This window comes from Mastomys coucha, unplaced genomic scaffold, assembly GCF_008632895.1.
Source record: "Mastomys coucha isolate ucsf_1 unplaced genomic scaffold, UCSF_Mcou_1 pScaffold22, whole genome shotgun sequence".
In the NCBI taxonomy this organism is placed as follows: domain Eukaryota; kingdom Metazoa; phylum Chordata; class Mammalia; order Rodentia; family Muridae; genus Mastomys; species Mastomys coucha.
In genome coordinates, this window is record NW_022196905.1 from 105,827,726 (window position 1) to 105,848,198 (window position 20,473).

The 20,473-nt window shown below is 51.2% G+C and overlaps 1 protein-coding gene across 1 annotated transcript in view; it reads right to left on the reverse strand.

Annotated features, from left to right (window-relative positions):
- The window catches only part of Myo18b (myosin XVIIIB), a 209,156-nt gene that overhangs the window by 157,846 nt on the left and 30,837 nt on the right, over positions 1–20,473 (reverse strand). The window contains exons 10-13 of the mRNA XM_031337427.1: positions 20,382–20,473; positions 19,876–19,939; positions 12,462–12,606; positions 432–605 (exon numbers count right to left, since the gene is read on the reverse strand). The exon at positions 20,382–20,473 is cut by the window's right edge and continues 18 nt beyond it. Of these exons, the coding sequence (XP_031193287.1) occupies positions 432–605; positions 12,462–12,606; positions 19,876–19,939; positions 20,382–20,473 (475 nt within the window). The remainder of the gene's footprint in view (positions 1–431; positions 606–12,461; positions 12,607–19,875; positions 19,940–20,381) is intronic.

The window sequence follows — 20,473 nt, forward strand, 5'->3', positions numbered from 1 at the left end:
CGTTAAGCCACTCTTCAGCTTCTCTGTGTGCCCTCCATCCTCACCCACCTCCCTCTCAGTCCTCAGCACACCAGCCTTGCTCTCATACCTCACACAGATAGGTCTGCCTCCCCTGCCTGTCAAGACCTCACAAACACAAAGCCCTGGGTGCTGCCTGAGTGGCCTATCTTCCCACATGGAGGACCCTCCTAGGGCTCAGTGACCTCCTTCATTCCTGACCAGAGTGAATCATTTGACCATAAACATCAGACAGGGAGGAATGATTTCCTTGTCCACTAGTGCAGGCAATCCCTGGCACTCGCACATGTGCACAGCACACTCAAAGGAAGTCTTAATGAACACAAGAAAACACGGGAAAGCAGGAGGTGCAGCTACTAGTGCAGCCACAGCAAGATCCAGTCCCCTGTAGTGTAGCCATGAGGACTCCATACCTGAGCAGGCTTCATTGTCTTGCAGGCCCTGGCGCTGCGGCCCTGATGTCATCTGCTCAATAATCTGCCGTAGGTGGTGCTTGAAGGTGGCGGTGTTCAGTTCCTCATAGTCACAGCCCAGGGCCTCAGCAGCATGGTTGGCCCACTCAAAGCGCATGAACTGCTTCCGGCCCACTGCACAGAGGATAAGGAAGAGATGAGGGGTGAGATGCCAGGCACGGCGTAGCTGCATGCCTGTGAACACTTCAGGGAGTCTCACCTCTTCACACCTATTTTGCTTATATATTTTTAAGCTGTTAAAGATAACATAAAGAAACACCTTAAATGGAGATAGGGTACACTTGGGATATATCCAGCTATGTATATATTTATGTGCACACCCATGCATTTACTTATGTGCATGCCCATGTACGCATTGATATGCAACCCATGTATTTACTTAGGTGCATGCCTATGTATGTATTTATGTACACACCCATGTATGTGTTTATGTACATATCCATGTACTTATTTGTGTATATATTTATGTACATATCCATGTATTATTTATGTACATACCCATGTATGTATTTATGTGCACATCCATGTATGTATCTATGTCCACACCTATGTATTTATTTATGCGCATGCCCACTACCTTTTGACCCCTGCCTGCCCACTCAACCACACAACCACTTCCCCAGTTACCCAGCCACACATCCAACCAGCTACCGGTATGTTCAGCCCATGTTTACTGAGAACCTTTGACATCGAGAGCAAGTCACACACAGTGATGACCCACTTGAAGCTTACAGTCCAGGGACGGGGTTTTGCAAGAAGCAAGCAGACAGACAGACAATGAGATAACCTCAGGTGGTGCACGCTGTGAAGAGAGACTAGCATGGACACAGAGAGATGGCAGTTGTGTTAGCATGTGCTGCTCAGAGGGACCCTGGGAGGATGTGACAGTGGGCTCAGCTGTGACCAGGAAGGAGCTTAGAGGTGGGCAAGGAGTCGGTAGAGAGGCCCGGAGGCAGAAATAAGCAGGGCATGTCACAGAGGAGCACAGCAGGGAGGAGGGCAGTGAAGTGGAGGCCATTTTAAATGACCTGACTATGTATAGCACAGAGTTTGCATACACATACAAGCTTAAGTAAAAAGTGACTAGGATGTGAAGTCATTCCTAAAGTGCTGTCACAAGTGTGGGGAGGGGATGGTGATAGGGCTCCGCAGGTGAGGGGCTTGCCACCAAGCCTGAAAGACAAGAGTTCAGTCCCTGAGACCCTCAAGGCAGAATGAGAGGACTAAGTTCTCCAGGTTGTCTATATGCACCACACAAGGAAATAGATGTTTTCAAATTATTTTAAATTACATGACAAACAGGAATGTAGTCAGCTGGGTATCATGACAGGGTGAGGAGCTGACATTTTCCAAATTCCCTACAGTAGCTTTGGGCTGATGTTGTGACCTAAATACAAATAACTGACTAATTAAAACAAATCACAATGCGCTCCTTTCAAGGGTTCTGTCTTCTTGCAAATGTGTTTCTTTCTCTGAAACAGAATCGACGGTTACCCTGCAGGCTGCCAGGACCCATGGGCCAAGTAGACAACTAAACAATTGGTCTCAGGGTAAAATGGGAACCCTGGGGGAGATTCTGCCTGAGATTTTAACCAGGGCCGTCCAGGAAGCATGGCAAGTAGCAGTAGCTTTTGGGGTGCTCCCATGTGCCCGCTACACAGGAATGCTCACACAGACACTACTTCCCAATGGCGATGAAGCTGAGACTTAGGGGAGTTGGTCAGAAATGATGACACCGCTGGTGATGGTGGTGATGGTGGAGATAGTGGTGCTAATGGTGCTGGTGATGGTAGTGATGGTGGTGATGGGGGATGGTGGTGATGGTGCTGCTGGTGGAGATGGTGGTGATGGTGGTGCTGGTGATGGTGGTGATGGTGGAGACAGTGGTGGTGATGGTGATGTTGGTGATGTCAATGATGGTATCAACAATGAGGGCCATGACAATACTGGCTAAACTTTACTGACCTTACTTAGTTGAAAAATGCTCTATTTTTAAGTTCGCCTTGCTTGGAACCCTGGGAGTCTATCTGCGATCCCACATGTTGCACACAGAGAGAGCTTGGCATGTGTTACCTCCACACACAGTTCCCTCTCCCCACTCTACGAGAGTGTCTCAACACTATTACCATTTGTGCTTTTGTTGAGGATTTGAGCCCAGTAGCCTGAGCACAGCCTGAACTCGGTCCCCCCATTACCATCTTCATCTCTGGGGTGCTGGTGCTGTGGACATGAGTGGTCGCTGTCTCTTAGAAATAACAAAATGGACTCAGAGGATTGCCAGACAACACAGAGCTGCCGAGTGGAAGATCCTGCAGCCCCTGAAGCCCACCTATCCTTCAGATATCACCTAGCACATCCTTACGACCCGGGGACACAGTCCCTGACGTGAACCAAGTCATCTATTTCTCTCAGATAAACACGTGTAAAGGAAAACATTAGTTCTCCATCTCAAATGAGAATCGTTGTCACCTGTCACAAGAGAGAAGTAGAAACACACACAACACAGGCGCCAGCAGGCCATTAGATTCTAATTAGCTCTGTTACCTCCACAGCTGAAGTCGACTCTCTCACTGTTAAAAAGGGAGCTGAGCCGGCACTGGAGAGGAGCCCGATGGTCCATTACCCCTGGATGAGACCAGGTGGGGGTGGGAGGGGGCTGGGAACACTATAACAGGAGCTGACTTCCCCACTGGTGTCTCCAGCCCCACCTCACATGCACATCTGCCCTGGAGTCTCTGTCCCCTACCCCACCCCACCCTTGGTGAGGTGGCCTGCTGGGCTCTGTGGTTCCTCCCAGCCTATGGGGGCATTTCCAGGTTTGGCGGAGAGGCCTCCAGATAGTGAAACCAAAGTGGGGACGTGGCCAGTAGCACAGGTGCTGAACCTAAACTCGACTCCTCTGCCTTGGCTCAGACAGGAGCAGAGGCTCCGGGCATCCCAGGAAAGCCAAGGACTCACTGGAGCCACCGGAGGGGAAGAGAGAAGACACTGGCTAAGATCACAGCTTCAGATTCCAATTTCCACCAGTGCCATGCCCAGATGACCACTACTCAAGCACAATTATAATCTTTGACATGTCGTGAAAGCTCCCAAGATCCTTTTAGGCACAAGGATTGGGTGGAGAAGACAGGAATGCCCAGCACACTGCTGCCACCGTGTCTCCACCTCTAAACTCCAGGGGGCGCTCTCTGCCAGACCCTGGCAGTGCAGGGTGCCAGCTGCAAATCTATGAGCTGCTTCAGAAAATGGTTGTCTGGCCTTACACCAGGAAAATGCTAGCATTGGGAATCAGCATCCCCTCTGGGGGCCCTCAGATGACTAAAACTACTTCTCTACTGAAATAAGGTTGTGGGTTATCCCAGTGTCTGCTACTAACACCCTCCAAGGACATTGTTGTGCTCCTCAGAAGGACCCCACTGAGGCTGAGGGGTGGCGGAATGCCTCAGCATCTAGAGAAGCAGGGACATACCTCCATGAGAATCATCAGCTAACAGTAATGGCAGCCATTGAGATGTGCGTGAGGCTTATGCACCAAGAACACATCCTGTGGATGCTCACAACCCCCAACCCCAATGTTCCTATCTTACACCCTTGATAAGTCACCCAGGGAGGAACGAATCCAAGAGTGGATGAGCTGAATGGCTGATGGCCAGCCCAAAATGAGAGAGGTCAGAACTCGTTCTGACAGGGACAGGGTGTGTCTATCCCTGGCCCCAGCCTGCTGCAGGGGGTTGCTCACATTTGCTGGATGTTCTTCTCAGCACCTGCTAAAGCTCCAGAAGCTCTGTCTGGGACATGGCCCTGAGTGCAGAGGTCATGCCCCGCTGCCATGTTGGACTGGAGCCATTTCTTGGAGCCAGAGGAGAGGCAGCCCCAACCCTTGCTCCCCACATCTCAGCAAGCCCCTTCTGGCACTTCTAGGCTCATATCACACGTGTACCCTTGCGTGGAACACTTGCTTCAGCATCTTCCCCTCAGCGAGCCAAGGAAAGGTTCGGGAGAGGCCACCCACCCATGAACACAGACACCAGTGTCTAGCTGGGTTTCCCTTTAAAGCAGCCTAGGAGAATGTCCAGAGAGGAAACCAACCTCTCACCAAGCTGCCTTCTCTCTCCGGCTGCCATTTTTTTTCCCCTCCAGAGGCTGCCTGTATGTCTGAGTGAGGCCAGGCTCAAACCATCAGGCACCTAGGCAGGACAGGGCTAACTTGGTGATTCTCAGTGGCAACAGAGGTGTGGAACAGGGCAGGATGGCCTCAGAGTTGGGTGTCTGTCTCCCCAAAGTTCATCTAACACACTAGAGGAAGTAGAGGCTCCTGGGGGTGCAGACATGGCCCAGTCTGTAAAGGGAGGGTATGAGATTGGGTCCCCAGCACCTACGAGGAAAAGCCAGGTTTATCAGCACAGGCATGTAATCCCAGTCCTGGAGAGGCAGAGACAGAAACCTGTAGCTTGCTTAGCCAAGTCAGAATGCCCCAAGTTCAACGAGAAGCCTTGTTTCAAAAGAGAAGATGGAAAGAGACTGAGGGAAGCAGCAGAAGACTCTTCCCAGGTCACACACTGAGGAACAGACCCTGCACCACACCCCGCCTGGCTAAGCCATCTCTCTGGGACTTCTCAGGGCCTTCAAACCTGCTTTTGTGAGTCTCCAGCAAGGGAGTGCTTTTAAGCCCAATTTAACCCTAGGATGCCTTCACAGAGCCAGCAGCACTTCCAAGGTCCCACCAGACACTGCTCTGGGAAACTCTGGTTCGGCTGAAAGAGCCCCCATGGTTACTCTGTCTCCAGAGCCACCAGGCAGGCAATGCTCACTCGGACAGGGGGCTGAGAGAAGGACTGAGAGGGAGAAGGGCAGTGGCAAGGGGGAGGGATGCGGGGAAGGAGGAAGGAGAGTGAGGAGGACAGAAAGGGGAGGAGGGAGAGTGAGGAGGAGGACAGAGGGAAGAGAGAGGAGGAAGCAGGGAGGGAGGAGGGAAGAGGAAAACAGAGAAGGGAGTGAGGAAGGAGAGGGAGGAAGGAAGGGAAAGGAAGCAGGGAGGGAACATGGAGAGGGAGGAGGACAGAGAATGGAAGAAGGAGGGAGGGAAGAGGGAGAGGGGGAAAGAAGCAGGGAGGGAGGGAGGAAGGGAGGAGGGAGAGAGCAAGCACACAAGTTGACAATGGCACAGCTATTGTCCCTGCGCACCGTGGGTTCAATTGCTATCAATTACCATGACCTCCTGCATTTATTAATAACCGAGTTATTCCTCCTTCCGACAATAGCTGAGCTGTTCCTGAATTACTCAACATTATGGGACTTATTTATAATGCTAGAGCATCTGGCTCCCACTGCCTCACACAGAGATTTACAATTCCAAAGCCGGAGAAGACAGAGGCCACCTGCAGCGTGGAGATAAGCTGGGGCTGTGGCAGCCACAAGAAGGAGTTGGCTCTGGAGACAAAGCAGGCTGGTTCAAATCCCACCTCCACCACCGTCTGATGCCACGTGATGCCCTGAGAAGTGAGGGTGACTGTCTGACCCTCAGTTGCCATCTTCCTCAAAATGAGGACTGCGGAGATCAGAGGAGAGCACATGTGGAGATGTAGCAAGGCTGTGGGCACCGGCTCCACGCAAGAACAATCCACCCTCAGGAAAGACAGATGGGGAGCCAAAGCTCAAGCACGGAAGCATCCAGGAAGCAGGTCTCTCTCCAGAAGGGCTGTCACAGGCACCATGGGAAATGGCAACCCCACTCTTATATTTTTGGTTGTGAGCCTAGCCTTTAATGGCTGAGCCATCTCTCCAGCCCGGCAACCCCACTCTTAAAGAGCTTCCTGCTTCTTAGGGATCTTACCTGAGGCTGCCCACCCACAGGCAACCCACGGCCCTGCCCACCCACATGGCTCCCCTCTGCCTGCCTTGGAGGAAGCCCACACCAGCATCATCTCTGCTGCTTGCACATCTGTACAGAGAACCATCTAGAAACTGCTGCTGGGTTACACGTGGACCAGTAGGAACTGGCATCACACCTAAGGCCGTGCGTGGAGCGGCGCTTGTACCTTCTGGTGTTCTGGGAGGTGACAGTCCCGTGGGAAATCCAGGTGGAGTGACTTCAGACTGACCCCAGCAGATTGATTTGGTATAGGATCTCTCAGAGTCTCTAGCCTACCCTGTGCACTGCGAATTTGCAAGAGGAAGGGATAGTTCTTGGAGAGGTCTCCCAAACTAACACAACCAAGACTTCAGGGGGTGGTGGCTGACAGGGACTCTTCATGGCATCCAGGGAGTCTTCAGGGACTCACAGGGAGATTGTGGGATGAGCCAGAGGTCAGACGTCAGAGGTTAGAGGGCCTAAGACAGTTTCAGCTTAGCTGTGATATCTCAAACCATATCTCTTACTGGGCCTTGCTCTTTTCATTTGTCAAATGGGTTGGCCGCTTTAAGAGTGAAGTTAGATGCACGAGGTAAAGCCGCTACACAGGGGACACAAGCTGCAGAGCTGAATGCTTAGGGAGTTATCGGCCAGAGGGTGTCACACAAGGTGGCAGTGGGACCAACAGCAGAACCTTGAGTGACTTGCCTGAGGCCACTCTGCTAGAAAACACCAGGAGGGACATCAAACTAGCACCTTTCAACAGCCACACGCTCTTTGCAACAGCAGGCTGCCTGGGCCACTCAACACACCCGTTAGAAACTACTTAGTCGCCCCATCATCCATCATCATATGACCATTATCATAACCATCACTGACATCAGCATCACCATGGCTGTGATTACCACTGGCAGCACCGCCTCACAACCATCAACACCACCATCAGCACCATCAGTAGCACTTTGTGTAGGAGTAAAATTGCTTAAGCAGCACTTCCCACCGGGCTACCGCTAAGAGACATCAGCTTCCACTATTACTGAGGGAGAAACGGAGTCTAAAAGCACAGGGCCTCCCCTGACACACCAAGCCCCAGAGCCCCACACTGCCACTTCCCCACTCACCCCCAAGGCCTGGAGCTGCAGGGAGCTCTGCCTTCAAGCCCCAGTCACTTCGGGGAGTTCATTTTTCAGAAACTTCTAATTGTTTCCATCCCAGAACAGCCATCCCAGCTTAATGAATGAATTCAATATGCTCAGAAAATGCAGAATAAATCCTCGCCTGTGGCCCAGAATAGGCCAGCTGCACAGCTGCTGGGCCAGAAGCCAAGCCACCAGCTGGGACAGGGCGGACGGGTGCAGATTTGGCCTTGAGAAGCACGTGGGAAGAGGGGGCAGGGAGGAGCTGGGACCTCGGGAGCCCTGGGCCGGAGGACAGATCGATGGAATCTCCCCTGTCCCCAGTCACATGACAGCCCACAGCTGTCCATCCACTGTGCCAGGGAAGGGCTTTGGGTGGGAACTCAGACTCCACACGGAGAAAGAGGATGAGCCAGCTATTCGGACCCTGCGCACTGACAAGTCCACAGCCTGGAGCAGAGCATCCTCCCTGACTGCATCTGCTCTATAGGTTTAGTGCCTGTAGGACCCCCCTGGGACCAACCCGAGGCTACATCAGCTTGGAATTCTCCTCCCCCATTCATCACTGAAGTTGCCACCAGCAATCCATGTGGAAACAATGAGGTGGCGTCCCCAGGCAGCTGGGGGCCTGACAGCCTGGAGACACAGAGGCGTGGAAGGAAAGGAGACAGGAAGTGGGGATCTGGTGCCCTGTGTAATAGCACTTACTGCTCTTGCAGAGGACCTGGGTTCGGTTCCCAGCACCCATGTGAAGGCTCACAGCTATCTATAACTCCAGCTCCAGAGCATCCGACGCCCTCTTCCGGCCCCCAGGGGCACCAGGCGTGCACGTGATGCAGGCAAACGCGCAGGTGAAACAGACATACACATACAATCAATAACTGAAGCAACCAGCCGAACCAAACAAAACAGCAATGACAAAAGCGGTAAGAGAAAGGAGAGAGAGAAAGGAGGCACAAAGGGGGGAAGAGGGGAGAAAGGGAGTCTAAGTTTTACTCTGGGGATGTGACAAGTGCCGTGACCAAACCCACTTAGGGGAGGGAAATGTACTGCCCAAGACACTGTCTCCCTTGAGGGCAGCAGGGCGCGGGAGGCGGAGGAGCTTTGCTTTTTGGCATGGAATCCCTTCGTGTTGTTGCCAGTTCTCATCGACACTAATTGCGAGTGGACCTGCTGCAAGAATAGAGAAACAGACATTCTGGATGGAGCAGGAAAGGAGCTGCCTTTTGCCCAAGCTCCCTGCTGTGCTCAGGGCCTTCCCAGCCTAGAGTGCCTCCACACCTCCATGCTCCATCCCTCCATGCCTCCACCCACCTCCCCCACCCCCACTCTCACTGACTCTGCCAGTGTCTGACCGAATATGGGGTGCGGGCCCGTGTCCTTAGAAACCTCTGTGCAGCGACCCTCTCAGGGTCCCAAATTACAGCCCCATTCATTCAGGACCTGGCATCTTTACGACAGTGGCAGGGAGGTAGTGGTGGCCTTGCACTTCACTCCTTCCCCACCACAGCCCCACTTGGGCTTATATACGACCTGACTATGCCATATATTAGGCAGTGGGTCAGTGCCAAGCAGGCTGGCGAATTTAATGAAGGGCAAATAAATTAAACACACGTCAGCCTTCACAGAGAAAAGAGGCCAAGCCACATAAACCGTAGACGTGAGCGTCCCTCAGCTTGGCTGCCAGGCTGGATTCTAGATGCTACTGTACTCTCTCTGTACAGTGTTGAGGGTCAGTGGGCACAGTGACACACAGCTCCACACTCTGAGGAGAGCGACGAGACCACGGGGTTTGGGAAGCGGACTGGCAAGTTCCCTCACCAGGAAGGACTTCCTATTGATGACAGTCATATCTGGATTAAGGAGACCTGCCATTCTGCTCAGGCCAGCTCCCAAACCGTGCTGTTGGGGACATCAGGCAGTTGGATGGAGCTAAGGAAAGACTCAAACAGAAGAGGGTGGTTCTCTGAGCACCTAGAATGCACCTTGGCCTGAGCACGCCAGGTAGACTCAAGGAAACTGTAGAGACAGTTCCCAAGGTCAACACCTCTGGATGTTGTGGGGTTTTGGCATCACAGAACAACCTCTCTGAGCCTTGGTATCTGGAGCTCTGGTTTCCATGTTTGCACTTTGCCAACCAAGCCATCTCACAGCCCCAGCTCATTTTACAGGAAGAAAACCTGTCCACGGCTCGGCTCGGAGCTTCTCCACAGTGACCTCTGAACTCTCATGCGTGGCACAAATTTCAGGAATCCAGTGAACGCCTCTCAGTTAAGAGCATCAGTGCACACCGTCACACTCGGTCACTTCACAAACCCCACATCCAGTCATGAGACGCCCCCCCCTCACATCTCCCCACCCAAACCACACTGGTTTCAACTAGCAGGATCCAGTCTTCTGAAGCAGGCTGAGGATGCAGAGTCGGGATCCTTGATTAATGAAAATGAGCCTAATATATTTCAGAGCGATCTGTTATGACACAAAGCAGAGACGTTTACACACGACTGTGGATTTTTAATAGCTGATTCTAGAACAACCCATTATGAAATCTTCCAAAGCAGAAAAATACAGTAAATCACGGGGCAGGGCTTCCGAGCAGACCGACAGTGGCTCTCCATAAAATAATGTGGAGGGTGGGGTAGGAGGGGGAGGCAGAAGGAATTACTACCACAATCATGAGTTAATAAAATATTTATAGACATGGATTTCTCCCTTATCATCCTGGGCATGTCCGTGTAAGGGAAACCCCTGAGTGTACATTGGAGGGGATTCCCACTGTCCCTGGAGGAGAGGGAGTTGAGCTGAGACCCTGATTATATGGCTTTACAAGTCAAGTCCTGTCATCTCCTTTGTAGTTGGGGGCAAAGAATACTCAGTTGGCATGGGAAGGCGGGGCAGGGTGTCTACTGGTCCACAGCTGCCACTACCTCCTCCTCCTCCTTCTCCTCCTCTTCCTTCTGCTCCTCCTCCTCCTCCTTCTCCTCCTCCTCTTTGTCTTCCTTCTCCTCTTCCTCTTCATCATCACCATTATCATCATCATCATCATCATCACCATCACCATCATCAATAGCATCTACCTCTTCCTCATCCTAATCTTCCTCCTCACCCACCACCTTCTCCTCTTCTTATTGAATCTGTCCAAGACTGCAGGGAGCCTCCTTCAAACAGCCCTCCCGATTGAGTACACCCTGGAGCTCTCAGTCAAGGAGTCCTGGCCTATCAGAGAGAGCCAAGAGTTGGTCATGAACTCTGGGGCATTGCCTCTTCCACCATGTTGACCAGTATCCTCAGAACCTACAGAAAAGGGCTTGAGAACCCAGAAGGCAATACACATTGCGGAAGAGAAGGGGACAAGGTGACATCACCATGGGGCTACACCAGAGCCGCAGAGTGGGAGGGAAGGGCCTCCCTAGAGCTTTCATGGTGTGTAGCTGCAGAAAGCCTGCTCCAGACTCCTGGCACCCAGCATTGAGAGGGGAGAGGTTGGACTCCTGTTACTTATGTCATCAAAATGGTGGACATTTGTCTGGGTGCCACAGCAGTAGGAGAAACGAGAAGCCATTGCAGCAGCCCAAGCACAAACAGAAAGTGCTCACAATGAGGGCAGGGAAACCAGAGCATCTGCAGGAGGGAAGGACGGGCAAAGATGCCCAAGCTACGGAGACACCAGGGATGAGACACGAGCATCAAGCTGTCAATCCCAGGCCATGAGCACGGATGACAGAGCCCAGCACATGTGGCTGGAACAGCTGTCCATCACATGGGCAGCCTCTGCTCAGAGCTCAGCAGAGGCCACTGGCAACTCAGAGTTGTTAAAATCACATTCAACCCAGGGCTGGAGAGATGGCTCAGTGTACAAATGCCTACTGCATTAGGATGTGGACCTGAGTTCAATCCATGGCACACATGTGCGTAAACCGGGCATAGAGACCTGCTGCTAACCCAGAGCTGCAGAGGCAGAGACAGGAGGGTCCTCGAATGCCTCAGCCAGCCTACCCTAACCAGGCAGCTTCACACCAGTGAGAGACCCTGTCTGAAAATCTGAGGAAGACAGAGTCTGAGCAATCGATCCTAATGCTTCCTCTGTCCTATACACACATATACACATGCACACACATATATGCATGCACATATTACACACATATGCATAGACTATACACATATACATACATACACACCACACACACATGCACACATATACATATACCCCCAGCCACACACACACTATACACACATAAACACACAGGCATACACATACATGCACAGCATACACACATATACACATACATACATGCAAACAGATACATACACACCACACACCACATGTACATGCATATACACATATGCATACACATAATACACACAACACACTATACTCACACACATGCACATAACACATGAAAACCATACACACACATATATATATATGCCACATACCGCACACTGCGCACAAATACATGCACACACATGTACATGCATATTATGCACACATATGTACACAGATAAATACATGCACACATATAAATACATCACACACAACACACACACATACTACATACACACACAAGCTCACATACACATCACATATACCACACACTACAACACATATGCCACATTCACATGCACACACATGCACATATTGCATTCACAGACATGCAATATACTGCACACACACACATACCACACACACACATACACATACATACCACATACATGCAAATGCACACATACATGCATACACATATGCACATACATGTGCATACATGCAAACACACACAATTACTAACAATTCTCAACTCAACCCCTCAGCCATGACATTTCAGGTGCTATATGGCCCTATGTGCCTGGTGACCACTATGACAGCAGGGGTGACTAACAGGGTCCCATCAGTGTGACAGGTTCTCATGGACAGCACAGGTTCAAGGTCACTGGGGAGCCCAGAGACACACACCAGAGCAGACAGCTAGCAGGAGGGAACTGTACCTTTGCACGCTCCTGCGGCACCCAGGTGGTAGATGGCTGCCAGCACCCGCCAAATGGCTTGCTGCTCACCCTCTGAGATGCCCAGCAGCTCCATGGCACCCCGGAGCCTGGAAAATGCTGTGGCTGCCTTCTGCTTGTCTTCAGGCTGGAGGAGGGGAGAGAAGAGAAAGGCCACGTCATGGTGGAGAGACTGGAATTCACAACTCAGAACTGAGGTCAGTCTGCCCGGCACACAGTCGGTTTATGGCTGCAGTAAATTGCCCACAGTTAAGCCTGGCTGGGTTTGGCAGCCACGTTGAGACTTCTGGGAAGGTTGTAAATGTCGTTTGAGTCTGGTTTGGGGTGCGGGGCAGGTTTTATTCATTCTGGAAGGATTTATCAGGGCTCCAATTTGCACTGAGCTCTGGTCTGGATGCCAAGATAAAGGAGCCCGAGCACAACCCTGGAGCCTCTCAAGGAAGAAGAGATGGGAGGGAACATAAAAGCAGTGGGGTGTGGAAACGGCCCTGTGGTGGATGGATCCCAGGTCTAAGAGGGACACAGGAGATAACAGGGAAGAGCAGAACCTGGGGCAAGAGCTTAAAAGGTAGATGTGATAACTGATCATATGAACAGAATAGAGGGTCCCACAGTAGAGGAAGCAAGATGATGGCCATGACTGACCAGCAGAGGTCACACCTGAGGGAGATGAAGGAGGAAGGCAGCCCAGGCCTGAGATAGCCAACAGTCAGCTTAAGGAGCAACAGTTTCCCCGCCATGATGGTTACCGCTTGAGACATGACCCGACTTAGATGTCTGGACCCACGGCAGACATCAATAATCAATCAAGTTCCCATCGCAAGCTAATGAATCTAGATTCACTTCAGAATGCCAGCATTGACCACTCCACCTCAAGATCTACCTCAGGGGCTGACGTGGGGCTGGCTCAGCACACCCTCTGTGGGACAAAGGGAAGTTGCTGGAGAATTTGAAGCAGGAAAGAATGGCCGACTGGGAGGTCCATGAGCTTCAAGTGTCATCTTTTTCTCTTTTTTCAGATTTATAGTTCTAATTATATTTGTCTGAATATTAAAATTAATTTGGAAGTCCTGAGTATGGGCCATCTGGCTGAGGATGCACTGCCCAGAAGCCTGGAAGGCAGAGAAAGTGAGGCGGCGACAGGAACCCTTCTGTCAATAACTCGACACAGCACATAATGAGAGACCAATTTGTACCTGGTCCAAGTAGAGAATCTGGGTGACACAGGGCAGGACAGCCTGTTAGAGCTGACAGGTCCTTGAATTCTGTGGAGTTTCGTGCCCAAAGAGGGCATGGCATAGGCCAAAGGTCACGCAGCAAATTGACTGCAGGGAAAGCCAGAGGCTTCCCCAATTCCCATCCATGCCGATTCTTTTCAACGCCCACCGCCTCAGAAAACTGAGAGACTCGAGAGCCTCCTCGGCCAATTGGAACACCATCAAAGCATGTGCTGACATTGAGAGATTTGCCTTGGAAGCAGTTCAATTAACAGCAGAAGCATGTCCCACCTCTCTGTCATATTTCTGGGCCACCACAGAACCACCAAGTCCCTAGCAACCAGGAGATGAGCCTAGCAACCGCAGCTGCTCCACCACAGCAGACAGAGGGAAGGAAGACGCCACCCAACAAAGGCTCTGTTATTTATGAGATTTCAAAGTAGCAGGAAAGGACACGTAGAGGACAGATGGTGAGATTATCCTGGCTCCCAATGTCAGCAAGGAGCACTCGATTTTGAATAGCAGGTAGAACTGAGGGGAGACTCCCAGAAAGCCTCACTCCCGTTTCTCCTCTGCATGCCACGTCTCTTAGGAAACAGAATGTGAATTAAAAAGGAGATACATTCCTGTCAAATGTGATGAGGCTCAGGATGACGGTTAGAGAGCCTGTTGTTCTCTAAGCAACTCTGAATAATGCCCTGACCAATCTGCTCCTGGGTAAAAACCATAAAACCAGAAGTCAGATGAGTGCATACATCACCCCCAAGAAAACTGGGGAGCAGAGGGAGAAGGGTGAATGCAGAGCCCAGGGCAGGAGTACTACACAGCAAAGAAAAAGAACAAGGTAATGCTATACTTACTCCTATGAAAGGCTTCCAAAGCAAATACTGAGTCAAAGACATCTGACCCAAAAGGTTGCTCTTTATCTGCCATGTCACTAGTTTAAAGTTTCTGAGACTGGCTCAGTTCCACCCTAAGCAAGCTGTTGAGCACATGACCATGGCACGCACACACACACACACACACACACACACACACACACACACACGGATGTCTTCCCTTGGGATGGCTGTCTGAGAAGTTCAGAGCACAGCATTACACCTCATGGAGCCTAAGGCTGCACCCAGCAGAGCCAGCACACAGTGGGAGAGAGAAGGCTGACCAGCTAAGGACATTTTCTTCACATAAAGCCGCTAACACTGCCATGGAGCAGCCTCGGAGCGTCATTGAATCCTGAACAGCTCCCGAAGTCCCCACGCCAGACAGAATGATTTTTCTCGCTTCAGCCCCACTCACTCCCATGATTTATTTTGTTATATGTGAGTACACTGTTGCTGTCTTCAGACACTTCAGAAGAGATCATCCGGATCCCATTACAGATGGCTGTGAGCCACCATGTGGTTGCTGGGATTTGAACTCAGGACCATCTGGAAGAGCAGTCACTGCTCTTAACCACTGAACCTCACACAACGACTTTAAGGGTTAAGTCTCCAACACTCTGGGTCCCTTCATACCACAGCAAGCACACAGCTATGTGTGAAGCTCAGGCAGGGAACAACCATTACAGGAGGGCTCAATGGGTGGCTTAGAGGCGTGTGTGCGTGTGTGCGTGTGTGTGTGTGTGTGTGTGTGTGTGTGTGTGTGTGTGTGTGTGTGGCATGTGTGCCATGGTCACATGCTCAGCAGCTTGCTTAGGGTGGAAGTCACAAGAGCCACTTCCCTTCTTCACCTGCCTCAGCCACAGGGTCACACTAAAGCCCCTCAGAACCCTCAGAGTTGCAGACAGGTACCAGCTCAGTCGATCTCCAGTGCACCCACTCTGTGCGGCAGTGGACTACACCACCAGACAGATTGTAGCAAAGTTTAGAACTCTGATAAAACTCATAATTGAGACAGCAGTTCACTGGCAGCCACAGATTCCCATCCCGGAGCATGTAACCATGACACCCCACTAAGAGGACCATGACAATTGGTCACCTTAGCATCGAGCCCAGAGCTCTCCATGCTAAGATAGGCCCCAAATGTCTAGTCAATGAGCTTTCCTTCCTGGGCATCCCTTCCTGCAAAAGGTATTTAATCTCCGGTCCACCCTGAGTAAGTCATATGCATCCTTTTCCACCATGAATAAACAGTTTGGACAAGCACAGACTGTCTACTTCATCGGGGACCACCATAGGGGGAGGCCTTCATCATACAGAGCTGAGCCTAAGTCTCTACAGAAGGCCCCTCCTCACTCCTGGCTCTCACCCTGAACTAAGCTCGATGCCCTTCACCCTGGGCTCATCTCAAGCCCACCCACCCCCAACTTCTTGCGGTTCCCAGTGGCATCTGAGTGCTCAAGAGTTTGAGGACCACAGCTTCCATCCCAGCCCTGGAGAAACACCACGGGCTGGGGCCCCTATCTTAGACTGTGTGCCTCCCCTGGGCAGCGTGATGATGTCCCACGAGCACTACATCCCAGCAGTGAGAAAGAAACGCAAACACACACCACTTCAGTGGGGAAACTGAGGCACCAAGAGTGCGAGATAACAGGTAATACTAAAACAGAGGCACAGCACAAGCTATCGCAACAGCGGCCAGGTTAAAACTCAGGACTTGCTCCTCTCAGGCTTTTCCGAGATCACAGCTTGGGGCGGGGCACGGGTTTGTGGACACAGATACTGAGCTGCCCAGGCAGCAGGGGCTACTGTCGCCACAGCTGAGATACCATCCACCCACGGATGCTGCTCCCTGAGCCCCTGTTGCCCCAGCTTTGCTTCTACTGTTACATATACATGGGCATCCATGATTTCATGTATCTATGCAAACATAGGCGCCGCAGTGCAGGGACCACACGATTCTCGGCTTAATTGACCAAACCCTCCGGCTCTCTTGTTTTCCTCAGCCGACTACCTCCTTCCCCTTTGCAGCTACGTAGATCTCCATCATGAACCTTACATTTTCTTTATTCGTCTCTCTGTTTGTGGACACCAGGAGGTTCCAGAACCTACTGCTGTGGTCTGGTGAATGCCGCTGTGCTGGTGTCTCTCTGGTATGTTGAGTAGGGACCTCCTTGTCAATGCCCAGCTAAGCCCCTGGGTCACGTGGACTTTAGTTTCCTAAGGAGCCTCCACTCCAGCTTCCACAATGACTGAACCCATTCACACTTCCTCCCACTACAGTAGACGAGGGTCCTGCATTCTGGCCAGCATTTGTGGTTTTTTTTTTTTTTGTTGTTGTTGTTCTTGTTCTTGTTTTTTTATGACTGCCATTCTGACTGTATTTCATCTTTTGAAAAGCATCTGTTCATTTTATTAGTTCATTGTTAATGGGTGTTTTGGTTTCTCAATTTTGGAGTTCTTTGTGTATTCTAGATACAAATTCTAGATAGTCCTCTGCCAGCTCTTAACACTCTGTAAGCCATATTTTTCTTTTGTGTCCTGCTCTAAACAGAAGTTTTGTGAGGTTTTTGTTTATTTGTTCATTTTTTTGATTTTGTTTTGTTTTGTGTTTGTTTGTTTGGTTTCTGTTTGTGTGTCTCTTCCATGAGGTCACCTTTGCCTGTGTTGGTGTTGTTCCCTGGGTGGCTGGAGTCCTACTAAGTGTTCCCCTCCAGCAGCTCTGAAACCTGAGCCTCACACCATGGTCTGGGATGCATTTAAAGTTGTTGTTTTAGGGGTGGGGGTGGGGGTGGAGGCTTCATCCTGTACATGGTCACCCAGTTTTCCCAGATGATGTCTCTTCGCCATTGTGTATTTTCAGTCGTGGGTATACAGGCTCAGATCTGAGTGCGTGATTGTGATCCCAGATGATGTCTCTTCGTCATTGTGTATTTTCGGTTGTAGGTACACTGTACCGGCTCAGATCTGAGTACATGATTCTATCCATTGATCAACACGTCTATCCCATGGTGTTTACATTACTCTGACTCTGCAGATTAATTAGAAATCAGGCATGTGGCACCTCCCACCATCTTGCTTTTGGTCAGGATTGCTTGACTACCCAGGATCTCTTCGGCTTCTGTGTGAGTTTCAGGGTTGTCTCTCTGTCCGTTGAGGAATGGCATTGGAACCTGGGTGGATGCGTCGAGTCTGTAGGTGGCCTTTGTACTGCAGCCATTCACAACATTAATCTGTCAATCCCCGAGCGTGGGAGGTCTTTCTGTTTTCTAATGACTCCTTCTTCGATCTTTTCCCTCAGTGTCTCAATGGCTCACTGCCGAGGGCTCTCACCTCCTGGGTTACATTTATTGCGAGGCGTTTGCTGTGGTGAATGGGGCTGAGTTCTTCATTTCTTTCTCCAACGTTTGCCATTGGCTCACAAGAGAGCTCTGTGTGTGTACGAGGTTTGTGTCCTGCCTCTCTGCTGAGGGTGTCTGCCCACTCTGAGATTCCTGTCCGGGTCCTACCGGCCACAGAATCGTGCTCCCCGGAAGCAATGACACATTGGCTCCTTCCTTTCCTGCTGTGTCTTTCTCTCAGCTCTGTCTTGTTGTCCTTCACAGTTTCCCACTGCTGTGCGGAGTGGGGTGGAGAGGGGACTCCTTGTCTTGGTGTTCAATTCAAGGCAAAGGCTTTGGGTTTCCTGCTCAGCAGGGTGGTGGGCTCTAGCCCCACAGCTCTAACCTCACGGTGCTGCCGAGACACAGACACACTTCCACCCCGAGCTACTGGGAACTTTTATCATGCAGGGATGTTGGCTTCTGTCTAAAGTCCTTTCTGCATCTGTGGAGAGGGTCTTGTGGCCTGTGGCTTTGATTCCGTTTATAGGATGTATTACATTTACTGATTCGCATACACTGAACCATGCCTGCATCCCTGGAGTGAAGACAGCTTCTCCTGATGAACGATCTTTTTCATGTGCTCCCGGGTTTAATTTGCAAATGTCTTGTTGAGAATCTGTGTGTCTATGCTTAGAGGGGACTGGTCTGTAATGCTCTTCCGTTGTAGTATCTTTATCTGGTTTGTTGTCCCTCTCCCTGGTGAACTCCTACTTATCCTTTAAAACCCATTGTCAGCCAGGCCCAGTGTCCCCTGGCTGTGAAGCCTTCCCTGACTCAGGCCAAACATCTCTTTAATTTAATCACTCTCTGGTGCCCACAACTGCATTTCTTCCTAAGAATTTTTCTCTCAAACAATTCATTAATTAATTTTCATGCCTGTCTCCTTATACAGTGAAACCTCAGACGAGTGCCAGAGTCCTGACCTTTAACCCCAGCATCATCACAGCTGGATGAGAGCAAAGGAAGCCAAGAGAGCAGCATGAAACTACCAACCAGAGAGCACACATGGTGGGACTCGGCTCCAGCTGCATATGGAGCAGAGGATGGCTTCGGCTCCAGCTGCATATGGAGCAGAGGATGGCTTAGTGGGTCATCAATGCTGGGAGAGGCCCTCGGTCCTGTGAACGTTCTATGCCCCAGCATAGGAGAATGCCAGGACCAGGAAACAGGAGAGGGTGGGTTGGTGAGTAGGGGGAGGGGGGAGGGAATAGGGTTTTTTTTCAGAGGAGAAACCAGGAAAGGGGATAACATTTGAAATGTAAATAAAGAAAATATCTAATTTTAAAAAAAAGAAGGAAAAAGAGGTAGAACAGTTAAGAAGAAAGAAAGAAAGAGAGAAAGAAAGAAAGAAGGAAGGAAAAATGAAATGAACAAAACTAACAGCCAACAAGTGAGCAGTTGTCCCCTTTCGGGGAACCATGGAACAGCCAACCTTCAGGGCCCTTCCTTCTCCCACCCTTCACCCCTTCCCCACCCATCCTCCACCCCATCCTCTTTACCCCATCCCCTCACCTCTGCTCAGGACTATAAACAGCAACCAGCAGAGGGCGCTCACCTTTCTCCATCAGCCTCCAGAGCGCCCCCTGCTGACAGACTCAGACAGAACCATGCTAAGCTCTCAGATCTCACTGGAGACAGTCGGAGCCAGGGATGAAGGGAGACTTGGTGCTTCAGGGTACACGCCTCACCCTCTTTCACCACATCCTTCCTCGGTCAGGGACAAGTCTCCCTTCCTCAACCAGCCCAGGCCCTACCAAGGGGTCCTGCTACTCTGCTAGGGCTACTAGCCGCCCCCCCCTCACCCAACTGCCATGGCCAACTACAGACCTGAGCAAAAGGAGACAGTGGGTCAGAGGACCCTCCATCACTCCCTCCCTGGCCCTGGGATAGCAGTGCACCCTGGAGGTAGGCCACTTACCTTGGACCACAGGCCCATGCCGAAGGCACTGCTCTCTGCCATCTGATGCAGGTTCAGCTCTGTCCTGAAGAGAGGATTATGGAAGTAAGGGGGATCTGCCCCAGCCCAAGCCGTATAGCAGGAGGTGTCCCAGTGCAGGGCCACACACACTACACTACCCAGCTGCCACAAGCCACAGGCTGCCCTTCCCAATGACCCCATGCCCCAACCTCTCTCCTCTCTCTCTCTCTCTTTCTCTCTCTTTCTCTCTCTCTCTCTCTCCCTCTCCCACTCTCTCTTTCACACACAGAGACAGAGAGACAGAGACAAAAACAGAGATGGAGACAGAGACACTGATTGGAGTTCAGAGTAGATGAAATGTGACCAAGCTCCAGTGCCGTGCCAAGGCAACTGAGATCAGAGGCATGGTCATTGGGTATCCCAGCCTCTCAGCTCTAGTTAGAGCTTCCCACCAGGGCGTTCTCAATGCCCTGCCTTAGCCAGCCCAGCCTGTCCCACATACTCACCTGAGATCTACATCCAGCCCAGCCAGCAGCTGAGAGAAGACTTCAAAGTTCCCTTCCCCTTGAGGCTGCCGGGCCACACGGCTGTTCTCCAG